Genomic DNA, 15,081 nt, shown 5'->3' on the forward strand with positions numbered 1-15,081 from the left:
AAAAGTAACGCGATCTCTCATCATTAGTAAACAGGGTGGCTATATCATTTAACTTAGTAAGATGTGCCACAACAGTTTCAGATTCATAGCCATAAAACAGATCAGATTCAACCAAAGTAATTATATCAGGATCAACAAAGAATTCATAATCCTTATCAGGAACACAAATAGGTGAAGTAGCAAAAGTAGGGTCGGGTTTCATTTTATCTCTAAGTGATTCTTTGTTCCATTTAACTAATAACTTCTTGAGCTCATATCTATCTTTGCAAGCTAAAATAGCGGCAGAAGATTCCATATCAAAAAATAGCCCTCAGGAATAACAGGCATATTTTCATCATCACTTTCATCATCGTATTCAGATTCAATAATTTCTTTTTCTCTAGCCCTAGCAATTTGTTCATCAAGAAATTCACCAAGGGGCACAGTAGTATCAGGCATAGAAGCAGTTTCATCATAAGTATCATCCATAGCAGAAGTGGCATCATCAATAACATGCGACATATCAGAACGAATAGCAGAAGCAGATGTAGGTATCGCAAACTTACTCATAACAGAAGGTGAATCAAGTGCAGAGCTAGATGGAAGTTCCTTACCTCCCCTAGTAGTTGAGGGATAGATCTTGGTTTTTGGATCTCTCAAGTTCTTCATAATGATAAGCAGATATATATCCCAAGTGACTCAAAGAATAGAGCTATGCTCCCCGGCGACGGTGCCAGAAATTAGCCAAAGAATATTCTCAAGTATTAGCAGCTGAGTTGTCAATTCAACCACACTTAGAAACTTAGTATCTGCAGCAAAGTGTTTAGTAGCATAGTAATATGATAGTGGTGGTAACGGTAACAAAAGAGTAGTGCAAGCAAAAGTAAATATTTTTGGTATTTTGTAGTGATTGTAACAGTAGCAGCGGAAAAGCAAATAAGCGTAAACCAATATATGGAAAACTCGTAGGCACCGGATCAGTGATGGATAATTATGCCGGATGCGGTTCATCATGTAAGAGTCATAACATAGGGTGACACAGAACTAGCTCCAATTCATCAATGTAATGTAGGCATGTATTCCGTATATAGTCATACATGCTTATGGAAAAGAACTTGCATGACATCTTTTGTCCTACCCTCCCGTGGCAGAGGGGTCCTATCGGAAACTAAGGGATATTAAGGCCTCCTTTTAATAGAGAACCGGAACAAAGCATTAGCACATAGTGAATACATGAACTCCTCAAACTATGGTCATCACCGGGAGTGGTCCCGATTATTGTCACTTCGGGGTTGCCGGATCATAACACATAGTAGGTGACTATAGACTTGCAAGATAGGATCAAGAACTCACATATATTCATGAAAACATAATAGGTTCAGATCTGAAATCATGGCACTCGGGCACTAGTGACAAGCATTAAGCATAGCAAAGTCATAGCAACATCAATCTCAGAACATAGTGGATACTAGGGATCAAACCCTAACAAAACTAACTCGATTACATGATAAATCTCATCCAATCCATCACCGTCCAGCAAGCCTATGATGGAATTATTCACGCACGGCGGTGAGCATCATGAAATTGGTGATGGAGGATGGTTGATGATGACGACGGCAACGAATCCCCCTCTTCGGAGCCCCGAACGGACTCCAGATCAGCCCTCCCGAGAAGTTTTAGGGCTTGGCAGCGGCTCCGTATCGTAAAACGCGATGATTTCTTCTCCCTTATTTTTTTCTCTCCGAAAGCAAATATATAGAGTTGGAGTTGGCGTCGGAGGGCATCCAGGGGGCCCATGAGGTAGGGGGCGCGTCCTAGAGGGGGGGGGGGCGCCCCCACCCTCGTGGACAGGGTGTGGGCCCCCTGGTCTTCATCTTTGGCGAGGATTTTTTATTATTTTTTCTAAGATGTTCCGTGGAGTTTCAGGTCATTCCGAGAATATTTGTTTTATGCACATAAAACAACATCATGGCAATTCTGCTGAAAACAGCGTCAGCCCAGGTTAGTTCCGTTCAAATCATACAAGTTAGAGTCCAAAACAAGGGCAAAAGTGTTTGGAAAAGTAGATACGACGGAGACGTATCAATCACCACATACAGACACTCTCTTCAACCTGAAAGAGTATCGAATCAAGCATTGATTTTTCCATGAAACCACATAACAGCGAGGGCTTCTTGGTCATATCTTTATATGCATCAACAAAGAAGCTACTGGATCAAATTCACACATAGGGTAGCTCATCACGAGGATACAAACATTTAGACCTTTAAGAACTGGCACAATCAACATCATTCAGATGAAAGGAGGAGCATTCACGACATAACCCTAGTGTTAGGAAAGAACCCCTCTCTAAACCCTAGAACACTAGGCACCGCCGCCGCCGCCACTGCTCCAGGGACAACCGCCAAGAATTGAAACCCAAGTTTCAATTATATTTGCTAAACTGCTAATCAAGAATTGAAACTCAAGTTTCGGTGAGCAACAAAAAGCCTCTACTTGTCTCACCTAACCCCTCTATCTACTCTCTCCCCAATCACGCGAGGAAACAAGCCTCGAACACGTCGCATCGAAGCGCGGAGTCACCCGTGCAATCCCTAAATCCCTTTCCCCCACGCAAAATCCCAAAACATGGCGAGACGCCGCGGCGAATCGATTGGAGCCTAGCTAGTTGTGGCGCGCGCAGGGAGGAGGAGATCGAGGGGGACTTACGGGGCTGGAGCGTCGGAGGAGGCGAGAGGCGACCGCGCGTGGTGGCGGCGCACGACGCCGTCGACGGGGGTGAGGCGGCCGGGGAGGAACCCTAACCGCGGCGGCGGCGTCGAAGGGGATCAATTGTGAGAGTGAGGGGGTGCGGGGGGGCGCTCGGGCAGGTTTTCTTTTCCGCTAGTAGTAGCGCTGGGTAGAGGCCGGCGCTACTGCTAAGCCCACCAGCTGTAGCGCCCGTTCGAAACAAAACGCTACAGGTAAGTGGCTACCGTTTTTGCCCTACGGCCCATGTAACAGCAGCGCGGCCCAAGCTAACAAACGCTGTTGTTATTTAATAGTAGTAGCGTGTTTTCTACCCAACGCTACTGGTAAATACCAGTAGCGTGGGGTCAAAAACAAGCGCTACTGGTAAACTTCTACCTATGAGTATTTTCCTACTAGTGAATGAATCACCTCACCTTACCAAGATTAACTTTCTGTTTCTTTATTTTATTCTTACATACTCAACTGATTTTGCTTAAGTTTGCACATTTGTTGTTCTATCTTCCATGCTTCCATGCCAGGAAATATTGCTATTTCATTTCCATGGAAATTTATAGTTTCTAGAGATAATTTTTCTTCAACAGGTAAAATTTGTGTCATTGTTTCTACAGCAGGAACTTGCTTTTTCAACTAACTTGGCATCTCTACTCCTTTAGTACCGACCTGGCTCACTGAATGGCTCCAAGGTCAAAACAAGCTTTGAGGTGGTGGGCGTGGATCCAAACCACTTGCAAATTTATTTATTTTTGTATTGGGAGTATTTGACAGGTTAAGGTGCTATTTCCAGTGCCGTTTTTATTTTTGGGTGGTGCCCTTGCTAATTGTCTTAATGCTTCATACAGAATATAAAAATACGCATGAAGTGCAGACACTTCCCTCAGCTTTTTACCTTCAGCTATACATTTTTTTAACAAACCTTGAGCTATACATAGGTATAGTCCTTTTCCTGCTCAAGTACCAGGTGACTCAGATGTTGCAATCATCTTCATCATTGCTTCTTCCAAGCACCTTATTTTATTTTATTTTGCTACTGTAGATTTTGTTTGATTAACAAAGACGAGGCCCTACTACCTGTGATGTTTCCAGAGCATTGTTTCCAATTGTTTGTTATCTCATATTATGGTTATGGGAAGATACAACTATTTAATGTAACACCTATTTTTACAATTGCTGATATGAACTACTTGGCTATACTTTGCAGAACTTATGCACTGACATGCATAAGATTGATTTACAACAAGAGTCTAACATAATTCACAAGAAGTATCTCAAAATGGCAATATATACATAACCTTTCCTGGCGTCCCCATTCCATATCTTTTCTTAATTTGCTTATATACATTAAACTTATTTATTCCTATGAGATCACTTATGTCATATCACTGTATTTAGTAAACAAATGATACACTTTGCTATCTTTACAACTATACTCCAAGTACTATGTACATTGCAGTTTTTTCTCCTATATATATAAGAGATCTACGATGCGAACAAATTTAGTCAACTTATATATTCTTATACGCATAGGACCAAGAGTTTCTGTAGCAACGCGCAGGGTATCATCTAGTTTTAATAGAGGGCACGTGCAAGGCACCCTCATGAAACCTCTTTCGATAGAATTATTGGAGCGTGCAAGGGGCATTGCACTGTACCATCATCTTCTTCGATAACACAAACCTCTTTAAATAGATAGCTCCGTCCAATATGAGCTTGAGATGGACTCGTTCAAGTTGGTACTGGAGCTAACCATGCAAACATCAACATTAAGATTGGTTAAGGCTTTTGGCTTTTCTATCCCATACGCTCTTGTCACATGAAAATCATCCTCCCTGCTAACCACATTCTTCTTGCGGATAGCAGTACCAACTTCAAAATAAAATTTCATGCCGAATAGTATACGTGAGCATAAAATCCAAGCCGTTTTAGTGTTATTATTTTTGAAGGAGATTTTGAGGGGTAGTATTATTTTATTTTTATTTTTTGAGATCACTTTTATTTTATTGACTAGGAGAATTTTAGGAGTGGCACATTCGTGGAGTTGTGACACGGACGGTTTATAGCCCACGAACGTATTGCTGGCCCATTTCCAGTCGCGTCAGTTTCAATCCCCACTTCCCCTCCCCGTAGGTTTATCACTCCCCCCATTTCCCCTCCCCGCACTCGACTGCGCCGCCGGAGCTTTCTTCCGCCGCCGCGCCATGCCCACCCACCCAAGCTGATCGATCTCACCCAAGCTGATGGAGAACGGACGCGTATCAGCCCGGATCAGGTACGCAGAGCAGGCATCGCCATGAATCGTCGCGACCTTCCTCTCCCTTCTTCACCCGATCCCCTGAGACCTCTTCTCCATCTCTGTCTGCAGGTCGTCCTCTTCACCTCCCAGCGGCAGCGAGACGGCGGCCGAGAGACTCACCGACGACCTCCTTATCGAGATCCTCTCGCGCGTGCCCGCCAGGTCGCTCTGCCGCTTCCAGTGCGTCTCCAAGCACTGGCTCGGCCTCATCAACGACCGCAGCTACCGCCGGAAGCTGCCCCAGACCCTGGCCGGCTTCTACGACGCGGGTCAATTGCTAGATTCAGGTGTTCTTTTCACCAATATCTTGGGAAGCCGCCATCTCACATATCCCGCCTTCCTGCCCGGCCGTCGGCTGGTCTTTCTCTTGGACTCCTGCCACGGCCTCCTTCTCTTCTCCTCATACGTTGCTGGCGACCATGGCGACGAGATACGGTACGTTGTGTGCAATCCCGCCACAGAGGAATGGGCTGAGTTGCCGGATTCCGGCTATTCCGGTGATGCGTCTAGTATAAACTTGTGTTTTGATCCAGCCGTGTCCCCCCATTTCTATGTGTTTTGTTTGCCGGTCGTGGAGGTGGAGGACCAACATGGCTTCTGTATTACCGGAGTGCATGTCTATTCATCTGAAACCGGGAGTTGGGTTCATAACGAGAAGAGATGGAGCGGCAATATTGATGTCGCTAATGATCCATCAATTGTCTATCTCAATGGTTATCTGCATTTTTGCGCCATTGTTGATGGTTCTGCCCGCCGACTAGCTGCAGTGGACAAGGAGGGGGCAGCAAGGACTGACTTTCGTGTTCCTGATGATCTGGATGTTTGTTTTATTCAGCAGTCACAGGGCTGCCTGCATTATGCTGGTTTTGACAGAGGTGACAATGATGATGATGTTGATCAACTGCTAGATTATGTTCTTAAAGACTATGACAGCAAAGAATGGATACTGAAGCATAGCGTCGAAACTTCACATGTGTTTGGAGGGCGACACGCAGTCAGCCTTTATGAGGACTTTGATTGGATTGCAATTCATCCAGAATGTAACTTGATCTTCTTCACTCTGGCCTGGGAGGATATCACATTCATGTGCTATGATATGGATCATGGACAAGTTAAAGTGATCTGCAATCTTGAAGAGAGCAAGCCACCATATTTTCCATATGTGCCACTATATGAAGAGTTACAATCGTTGCACAAGTGACGTCTTATTCGTGCTATGGAGCAGCGGGCATGGTATGTCTGCTTGAGTTATGTCCTCCTTTCTCTTATGTATGCATGCTTTTAAGTTTGGTGCAATGGTGGTTCATTCTGAGGGCACTGCGGCTCATTTCTCTCGGACTAGTTATTCAAAGTTTCAATTTAGCTTCTCTTGCGTGTACTTGTTTTGTCTCTGTATACCAATGGTTCTAGACAATGGGAGATGGTGATACACTTTGAATGATTACATTGTCACTTCTTTTGGTGCTATTTTTCTTGTCCTGTGTTTTAAATAGGTTATGTTATTAGCAGAAAATCACAGCCACAATGATGCTGTTGATAGGAAATGTTATAATGTTCATCCTGCTGTTAGACAGCTTTTGACACAAAATTGCTTCAGAAGACTAGGAAGTTATCCTATTTATTTGTGGGTTTTGTTCACATAGACATAGGTAGGTTTAAAGAGATTAAAATGAGCAATGCCGAGCACTTCCCATTTTAGTCTTGCCTATAATGGTGCACATACACTCCAGTCCAATGCAACTTTCTGTGTTAATAAGATATGTAATTTGACTTAATACTGAGGCGTTTGCCTACTGGGACGATGTTCAACTCTTTCCGGAGATTCATGCTGAGAAGCTCATGATTGAAACTAATTTCTTTAGCTGGTCAACCAATGGAAGGCTAGTATTTCGAGCAGAGCTCCAATCTTACTTGTTCTTATGCACATTCAGGAGCTTACTAGGGTGTTTTCTTCTTTTGATTTAGTTCATGTAAACCAAGAAGTCAGTGTGGCAGCTCACCAAACCGCTAAATAATCTTCTCGTACTGGTCCTTTGTGTTTCTGATCTCTCAGCCCCTGGTGTTCCTTGCACCCTGTATTCAGCAAGATTGTAAACTTGCCAACCTATCAATATAAACTTAGTCTAGGAAATGAGAAAATACTTGGTACTTGTTGAGACTGCACGGGATCTAAAGCTAATTTCAGACATTGTTCTATGGAAAGTTAAAACAAATCAAAGCTATTGATCCAATAGGATTGTATGAAGTTGCTGCATGAAAGATATGCGTGCCTGTACTTTTTAGTTGTTAGCTAGCCCAGGTCAAACAATTGGTACAGTTAGAGTATTTATAGTGAAAAATTACTTGCAATATAAGTTCTTTCTGTTATCAGCACATGACATACCTCCGGAAAGTGTTGTTATCTGCTTGATTTCTCTGAATAGGCTGATCAATTCATCTGCAACACAAATATAGTCCATGGTCATGAATAGGCCGACATGAAAGAGGAAAAGAACCAAAAGAAGCACATAGATGCACATGGGGAAAGCCAATTAGTTTCTCTGATTCAAATTCTGGTCAACAACACAAACAAATTTTGAGCTAGAAACCCAACTGGTTTCAGTTTGAGAAAAGGACCTTGAAATGATTATATATTATGCTAAAACATTGCAATATCAGCCTTCTTTTTTATGTATGCTGTCAGTGGTGCTCAAACAAAATAGGGGAGCCCTTTTTTTTTTATGGATGTCCTTGGCCTCTGCTGTTTTGTCATGTTGCGGATGGTCAATGCTACGGGGTATTTTTAGATATATTACTTTATACCTTATGCTCTGGAGTTTATGAATAAATCAAATAGCGCACATGCCGCCCATATCAACATGGATTAGTGACCTATGCCTTTGTTAAATATAACTGTATATGTTATGCATAATCATATCCAATGGTATATTTCCAACCAAACACAAATAATTTGGATATTTGGTCTGAGGGCGTCGGCGTCTTATGCCTCTGTTGCTCGAACGGATTTATTTAGCTGGTTTCCTGCATGCAGAGAAAATCAAACGAATATGACTGACAAGTTAAAGCAAATAGTACAAAACAGAAATAATAAGGTGATCACATGATGTGTGGTTCCTTGTTTTTTGTAAAAAAAAAGGGTTCCATATTTATGATTCTTTGGGAAAGTTGGAAAAAAAAGGAAAGAATTGCAAGTCAAAGGAGGATATATTAGAAAATAGTGAGATAAAACCACCTTGTTTTGCTAATCATATCATTTTCAGCAAGGAAGGGAAGCTAAAATATTCATGTTCCACAAAACACAATAACAAAAATTAATAATTGTTCCATGTCTGATGTTAACCTCTATGGCAATCTATTTGCTTGGCTATATCCCTAAAGAAAAACAGGGGGGGGGGGGGTTATAAAGAGTGGATTTAATTGACTCAAAAAGAAGCAACAGGAGGATATAAACACAATGAACACACCCCACCTCTGTATGACTAGGATGCACACAACCAGCAATACACACACACACACAACACACACACAAAGAATCGGGCTGACAAAGAGCAAAGTTATACAAGAACGTAGCTATGCCTAGGCGGAGGGGAAAAAGCTCGAAGCTATCAAAACAATGATTGACGAACTAAAGCAACAACCATCAACACCGGCCATCTTTTGGACAACACAAGGACAATTGTAAACGTTTTCCAGCAGCAACACCTCCAAGAAGGGAACAGCAATCATAGGCCACATCGCTGGATTTTGACCTTCGAAGTCCACGTCCTAGGTTTTCACCCTGAATATCAAGTCCAAGCAACTTTGAGCAATGCATTCAACAAATAATCGACCCAAAAACACTGCCATTGCCTGGTATAGCCCACTAGGGTCAGACCTGGGTTTTCACGTCGAAACTTGAGATTACGTACTCGAGAAGCACCACCAAATTGAAGTCATCCTATGTCGTCGCCGCCACTTTCCACGATCCTAGTAGCTACATGCGTGCACCATCTTAACGTGAGAAGCCACACAAGTGATGATCATGCCCGCACAAGCAGGTAATCACACCATGACAAGAGTTGGTTACCACCAAAGGCTCCGAACAACGAAGGTCGTTTCATACATACAACGAAGATTGATGAGGGACAAAGGTCACCGACACTGCCAAACTTCCAATTCGGGACACTCCGACAGCCCCGCACCTTCCTCATGAGTGACGGTCGATGGCAGATCTACATAGCACAAATTAATTAGCTAGAGCTATAATAACGTTTACATCACATTTGTCATAGCCTCACATCAGCTATCATATAAACATTTTTTAGTTGTTAGCTGGCCCAGGTCAAGCAATTGGTACAGTTAGAACATTCATAGTGAAAACTTACTTTTCCGTCATCAGCACATGACGTACCTCCGGAAAGTGTTGTTATCTTCTCGTTTCTCTGAGTAGGCCGATGAATTCATCTGCAACACACATAGTCCATGGTTATGAATAGGCCGACATTAAAGAAGAAAAGAACAAAAGAAGCACATGGGGAAACCCTATTAGTTGACAAAATTATTCTAGTCTATTTCACTACTTTGTAGATGTTGAATTGTGGCCTTGAAAGGTAGGGTTTGGATGGCTGGAGATGCTTAAAAGATTTAAAAAAGAGTGAGTTGTGCATTTAGTGGATTCGCAGCTGCTGTTCTATGGAATGCTCAGTGGGATGTGTGAATTTTTGGTTAGATTTTACCGCCAGGTTGAATAGCGCGTCGAATGTTTTCCATCTACTAATTTTGTCCTAATAATTATGCAGGCTTGTCTTGTGTATGTTATGGTCGAGCTTGTGCTTGGATTATAAATATGTCATTTTTTGCTCTGAAAGTAAAGATACTTTGATTTAATTTGTGCCCATAATACATAGTATTTTAACGATAAGATGTATGACACATGCTGCAGATTTTGAATGAATGTTCCGTTGCAACCATTCTTGGCCTCAATTGTTCTTAAGTTGTTTTATTGTTCCACCAATTTTGTTTGTGCAAAATCTATCAGCCAAAAATTTGCTTCCGTTTTTTTGAACCATTGGCTCCTATAATGTTTGTTTACATAAAACGATTTTGACTCGTGTGCAATTCACTTGCATTTTACAGGTCTGCAGTTATTTTGTAGGCACAGACGAGTACTGCATTGAGGAACCAGCGAAGAAAAAAAGCACATATGTACAAATTCGAGGTAGGCTTATCATTTTCTTCTTCCAATCCATTTATCTTGAGATCATTTCGCACAAAAGGCATACATGAAGACAGTCGTGGAACAAATAATATCTATTTACTTTTGCCCATAAAATCCATATACAACGGCTATAATACCTGCTGTCTGCAGTACAGTTTATCCTGTGCCAAAGCTTGTTAGGTGATTTCGATTTACTATGTAAGTTTTTTTTTTGGTTTCTTTCCTTGAGGTCAGTGCTTATTGCACACTTTTATGTCATGTCTCAAAGAAAGGTGTGGAAACATGCATTTTTTGGACATGATATTCCTGTCAAATGCTTCCTATAGACTATGCATCATGCTTAGATGATTCTTCTGTTCAGTACCAGAAGAGCACAAGTAGATCGAGTTGTTGCATGCTTGAACCAGCCACACCAAGCCTGAGTTCAGTCAAACCATCAAGGGGTACCAAAATGAATCCGTGCATGATTAAAATTAGTATTGAAAGGTCTTTAATCTGCCAATAAATGGTTTCCTTATTTATACCTCCAAACATGGGTCCACAGCCTAATGAAATTGCAGTTTCTACATGCAAAGAGGAATATTCCACTGTATAAATGGTTCTAGAACTATTAGCTGTAATGCATTATAAGGTACAACCTTAGTTTTAAACATTTTGCATACTAACAGACATGTATTGCAATTTTAATTTGCGTCCCTGCAGCAATTTTACTATTCTTTGTCTTTTACTATGCGGATCCGCGGCACCGTGAGAGAGGTAACGCCGGCCGGCGCTTCACCACTGGCTATTGTTTGGCGGCGGCAAGGAGAAGGGCGCCGAGGATGTGCTGCTCTGTGCACGGCCGTCGAAGTACAACATCGCTATGATGTTTGTGGTTTCTCTATTTTTCTTCCTATTGCCTGTTCCCAGTTTTACAAACTGTTAAGTTGGTGCTTGATTTCGCTTTCAGATTTTTCTGTGGCTTTCTCCATTAGCATGTTTCTCCTCAACGACCATATTAATCTGGCTGGCGTTTGCACATGTGATTTTGGTTGAGGTATGTGCAAGGTCATCCCTCTCTAGACTGTAATTTGTCTGTAGGTTTTTGGTAGATTTTACTTATCGGGGGCTAAGGCAGTGGTGATGCCGCAGGTTGACCGTTTGTGTACTACGAGAGGTGCCACAATTATTTTCATTCTGGCTCATGTAGTTCAAATCAGTTTTCATATGAAAGAAATTTAAGCTATATATGCATGGTATTTGGTAATACTTTAACTGCAGCTTAGGATACAAACGCAATTACATTAATCAGTTGTTAAACAGGCTACTGGCATGCTGCCTCTTCCTCTTTATTTATTTATTTTTTTGCGAAAAATGCTGCCTCTTCCTCTGATGCAATGAACACGAGGGAAGTCGCCAACGCATTCCGGCTCTTCCGGTGAGGTGTCTACTATAAGCTTGTGTTTTGATCCAGCCGTGTCCCTCTATTTCCATGTGTTTTTGTTGCCGGCTGTGGAGGTGGAGGACCAACATGACTTCTGTCTTACCGGAGTGCATGTCTATTCATCTGAAGCCGGGAGTTGGATTCATAAGGAGAAGAGATGGAGCGGCAATATTGAAGTCACTACTGATCGCCTTGATCGGTCAACTATCTATCTTAATGGTTATCTGCATTTCTGCGTCACTGTTGATGGTTCTGACCGTTGTGGACAAGGAGGAGGGGGAGCAAGGACTAACTTTCGTGTTCCTGATGGTTTGGATGTTGGTTTTATTCAGCAGTCAGAGGGCTGCCTGCATTATGCTGGTTTTGACACAGATGGCAATGATGATGATGTTGTTCAACTGCTAGTTTATGTTCTTAAAGACTATGACAGCAAAGAATGGATACTGAAGCATAGCGTTGAAACTTCGCATGTGTTTGGAGGGCGACACATAGAAGACCTTGATGAGGAATTTAATTGGATTGCAATTCATCCGGAATGTAACTTGATCTTCTTCACTGTGGGACAGGATATCACATTCATGTGCTATGATGATGTTGTTCAACTGCTAGTTTATGTTCTTAAAGACTATGACAGCAAAGAATGGATACTGAAGCATAGCGTTGAAACTTCGCATGTGTTTGGAGGGCGACACATAGAAGACCTTGAAGAGGAATTTAATTGGATTGCAATTCATCTGGAATTTAACTTGATCTTCTTCACTGTGGGCCAGGATATCACATTCATGTGCTGTGATATGGATCGTCGACAAGTCAAAGTGATATGCAATCTTGAAAAAGGCAAGCTGCCATATTTTCCATATGTGCCGCTATATGAAGAGCTACAATCGTTGCACAAGTGATGTCTTATTCATGCTATGGAGCAGGGGGCATGGTATGTCTGCTTGAATTTGGTCCTCCTTCCTCTGATGTATGCGTGTTTTTAAGTTTGGAGCAATGGTGGTTCGTTCTGGGGCTGTGGCTGATTTCTCTTAGACTAGTTATTCAAAGTTTAAATGTATTTTCTGTTGGCTGTACAAGTGTTGTCTCTGTATTACCAGTGGTTCTGAACAGCAGGAGGTGGTGATACACTTTGGACGATTGCATTGTCACTTTCTTTTGGTGCTATTTCCTTGTCCTGTGTTTTAAATAGGTTGTGTTGTTAGCTGAACATCACAGCTACAATGCTGCTGTTAATAGGAAATATTGTGGATCATAATGTTCATCATGTTGTTAGACAACTTTCGACACAAAATTGCTCAGAAGACTAGGAAGTCATCTTTATCTGTGGGTCTTGTTCACATAGTAGTTTAAAAAAGTTTAAACTAAGCGATGTCAAGTACTTTCCTTGTTAGTCTTGCCTATAATGGTGCACATACACTCTACTCCAATGCGACTCTAAGGGCCAGTTTTTCTGCTAGCTTTTTTGGGCTTCCAGAATAAGCTGCCCCCTACCCAGCTTATTCTAGAAGCCCAACCAATTTTTTTTTAAAAGCCTACTAGTCAAGTCTTAACTACTAGGCTTTTAAAAAAATAAGTTTGGTTCAACTTCTAGAATAAGCTAGGTAGGGGGCAGCTTATTGCAGCTTATTCTGGAAGCCACCAAAAGAACTGGCCCTAATTGTGTTAATAAGAGAGGTAATTCGACTTGCTGCTGGGGCATTTGCTGGTCAAATCTGTTGGGAAATTCATGCTGGGAAGGTCATTGAAACTAATTTCTTTATCTGGTCAACCTTTGGTAGGCTAGTACTTCGAGCTGGGCTGGAATATGGTATGAGCCAATATGGCAGCTCGCCAAACTGCTAAATAATCTTTCCCAGGCCCTGACGTTCCTTGCACACTGTATTCAGCAAGATTGTAACATTACCAACCTATCAATATAAACTTAAATTTCTAAGATGTAGTTCTAGAAAATGATGAAATCTATATACTTATTGAGATTACACGGGGTCTAAAGTTCATTTCAGATATTATTCTATGGAAAGTTAGAACAAAGTAAAGCTATTGATGTAGGATTGTATCAGGCTGGTTACTAAACATATACTGTTTTTGGCACGAAAAAGAGACATGCATGTTCATAGTATTTAGTACTTGGCTATCGCAGGTCAAATGATTGGTGCAGTCGCAATGTAAGTTATTTCCATTATCAGAAGTTGTTCGAAATCCACAAGGTGGATGAGGAGGTATTTCCGCTGCTCACCATGAAGGACCTCAAGGACATGGGCATCAGTGCCATTTGGTCGTACGTGGAGCTCAGGAGCAGCTGTTTCCCGAGTTGGGTGAGAGCTCCGAGCTTTTTGTTTCTTCTCCCGTGGAAGGAAGGTGGCTCTCGAAGGCGGCCAGGGTGATCCTCATCAACTCCTCGCTATCCAGCCTCCTCTGGTTCCTCATGGCTTCTACAGCCTCCATGAGACTCTCCATCAGGAGATCGCCAAGTACCAGTCTAGGTTTCTTTGGGCAGGCGAGGGCGAGAAGCAGAAATACCATATAGTGAGCTGGCCCGACATTTGCAAACCCAAGGACCAGGGAGGTCTTGGGATCTTGTCGTCTAGCGCATGAACATTGCTCCCCTGACCCGATGGCTCTGGCGAATCGCCAATGGGGAGGGAGGACTCTGGCGAACCATCATCAGGAATAAGTACCTTCCGGGCCAACCCCTTGCTTTCTGCCAGCGTTCTGGCGGCTCCCAGTTCTGGTAGGCTGTGATCTAGCTACTGCCTGTGCTCCGCATCGACACGTCCATTTCGGTTGGCTCTGGGTCCTCGACCCTGTTCTGGTTCGATTGTTGGGTGGGGGACTCCCCCCTCGCCGTGCGATTCCTGAAACTATTCTCCATAGCGGTTGACTCTCGGGTCTCTGTCGAGATGGCCCTTATTGACTTAGGGCGTCTCGCTTTCCGGCGTCCCTCGGCCCCCTCGAGGTGGCCGCCTAGGACTCCCTCCTCCAGGACATCGCTCTTCTGTCAATGGACGTCGAGGGCGCCCCTGCTCCATCTCTTGGCGACTGGAGTCCACCGGCCGCTTCTCTAGTAAGTCCTTATACTCGTCCATCACTCCTTCGTCGGCCCCTGAACCCTTTAGCCTGATTTGGGACATCCGCCTTCCTTTGAAGATCAGGATCTTCTTGTGGCAGTGGATTCGGGGATGCCTACCCTCTGGGGTAGAGGTCCTCAAGCGTAATGGCCCAGGAGACAGGATGTGCCCCCTTTGTGGCATAGTGGAGGATGCTAATCACATCTTCTTCTCCCGCTCCACGGCCAGTTCCTGTGTTCTTGCTTTCGCGAGATGGTCGATGGACAGTGGTGCAACACCAACTTCCCGGACCTGCTTCCCGAGATCCACGCTGGCGCCCCCCGCCACTGCCATATTAGATGGTTGTGCGTTGGGGTCCTCGCTTGGACGCTTT

General features: G+C 43.1%; 1 protein-coding gene across 6 annotated transcripts; it reads left to right on the top strand.

Moving 5' to 3' along the window:
* The first annotated feature begins 4,838 nt into the window (after positions 1–4,838).
* On the top strand, positions 4,839–12,895 carry LOC123149233 (F-box protein At5g07610). Of its 6 annotated transcripts, none has more exons than XR_006474534.1 (4): positions 4,839–4,996; positions 5,090–6,253; positions 10,136–11,084; positions 11,167–12,895. XR_006474534.1 is itself a non-coding variant. In XM_044568842.1 (3 exons), exons 1-2 carry the CDS (start codon positions 4,965–4,967, stop codon positions 6,219–6,221), a joined length of 1,164 nt encoding a protein of 387 aa, XP_044424777.1. In that variant the 5' UTR covers positions 4,839–4,964; the 3' UTR covers positions 6,222–6,253; positions 10,136–12,895. The 6 variants fall into 6 exon arrangements, 2 of the variants coding, with proteins under 2 accessions (XP_044424777.1, XP_044424779.1); XR_006474535.1 differs by having other exon boundaries at positions 10,136–11,066; XR_006474533.1 differs by having other exon boundaries at positions 10,136–10,217; positions 10,920–12,895.
* The last annotated feature ends 2,186 nt before the right edge of the window (positions 12,896–15,081 follow it).

This window comes from Triticum aestivum, chromosome 7A (genome assembly GCF_018294505.1).
Source record: "Triticum aestivum cultivar Chinese Spring chromosome 7A, IWGSC CS RefSeq v2.1, whole genome shotgun sequence".
Lineage (NCBI taxonomy): Eukaryota > Viridiplantae > Streptophyta > Magnoliopsida > Poales > Poaceae > Triticum > Triticum aestivum.

Excerpts from the sequence above, each read along its gene's own strand:
- LOC123149233 (XM_044568842.1), top strand. The coding sequence starts at position 4,965 with ATGGAGAACGGACGCGTATCAGCCCGGATCAG. Across the intron at positions 4,997-5,089 it reads CGCGTATCAGCCCGGATCAG|GTCGTCCTCTTCACCTCCCA; the intron begins GTACGCAGAGCA and ends CTCTGTCTGCAG.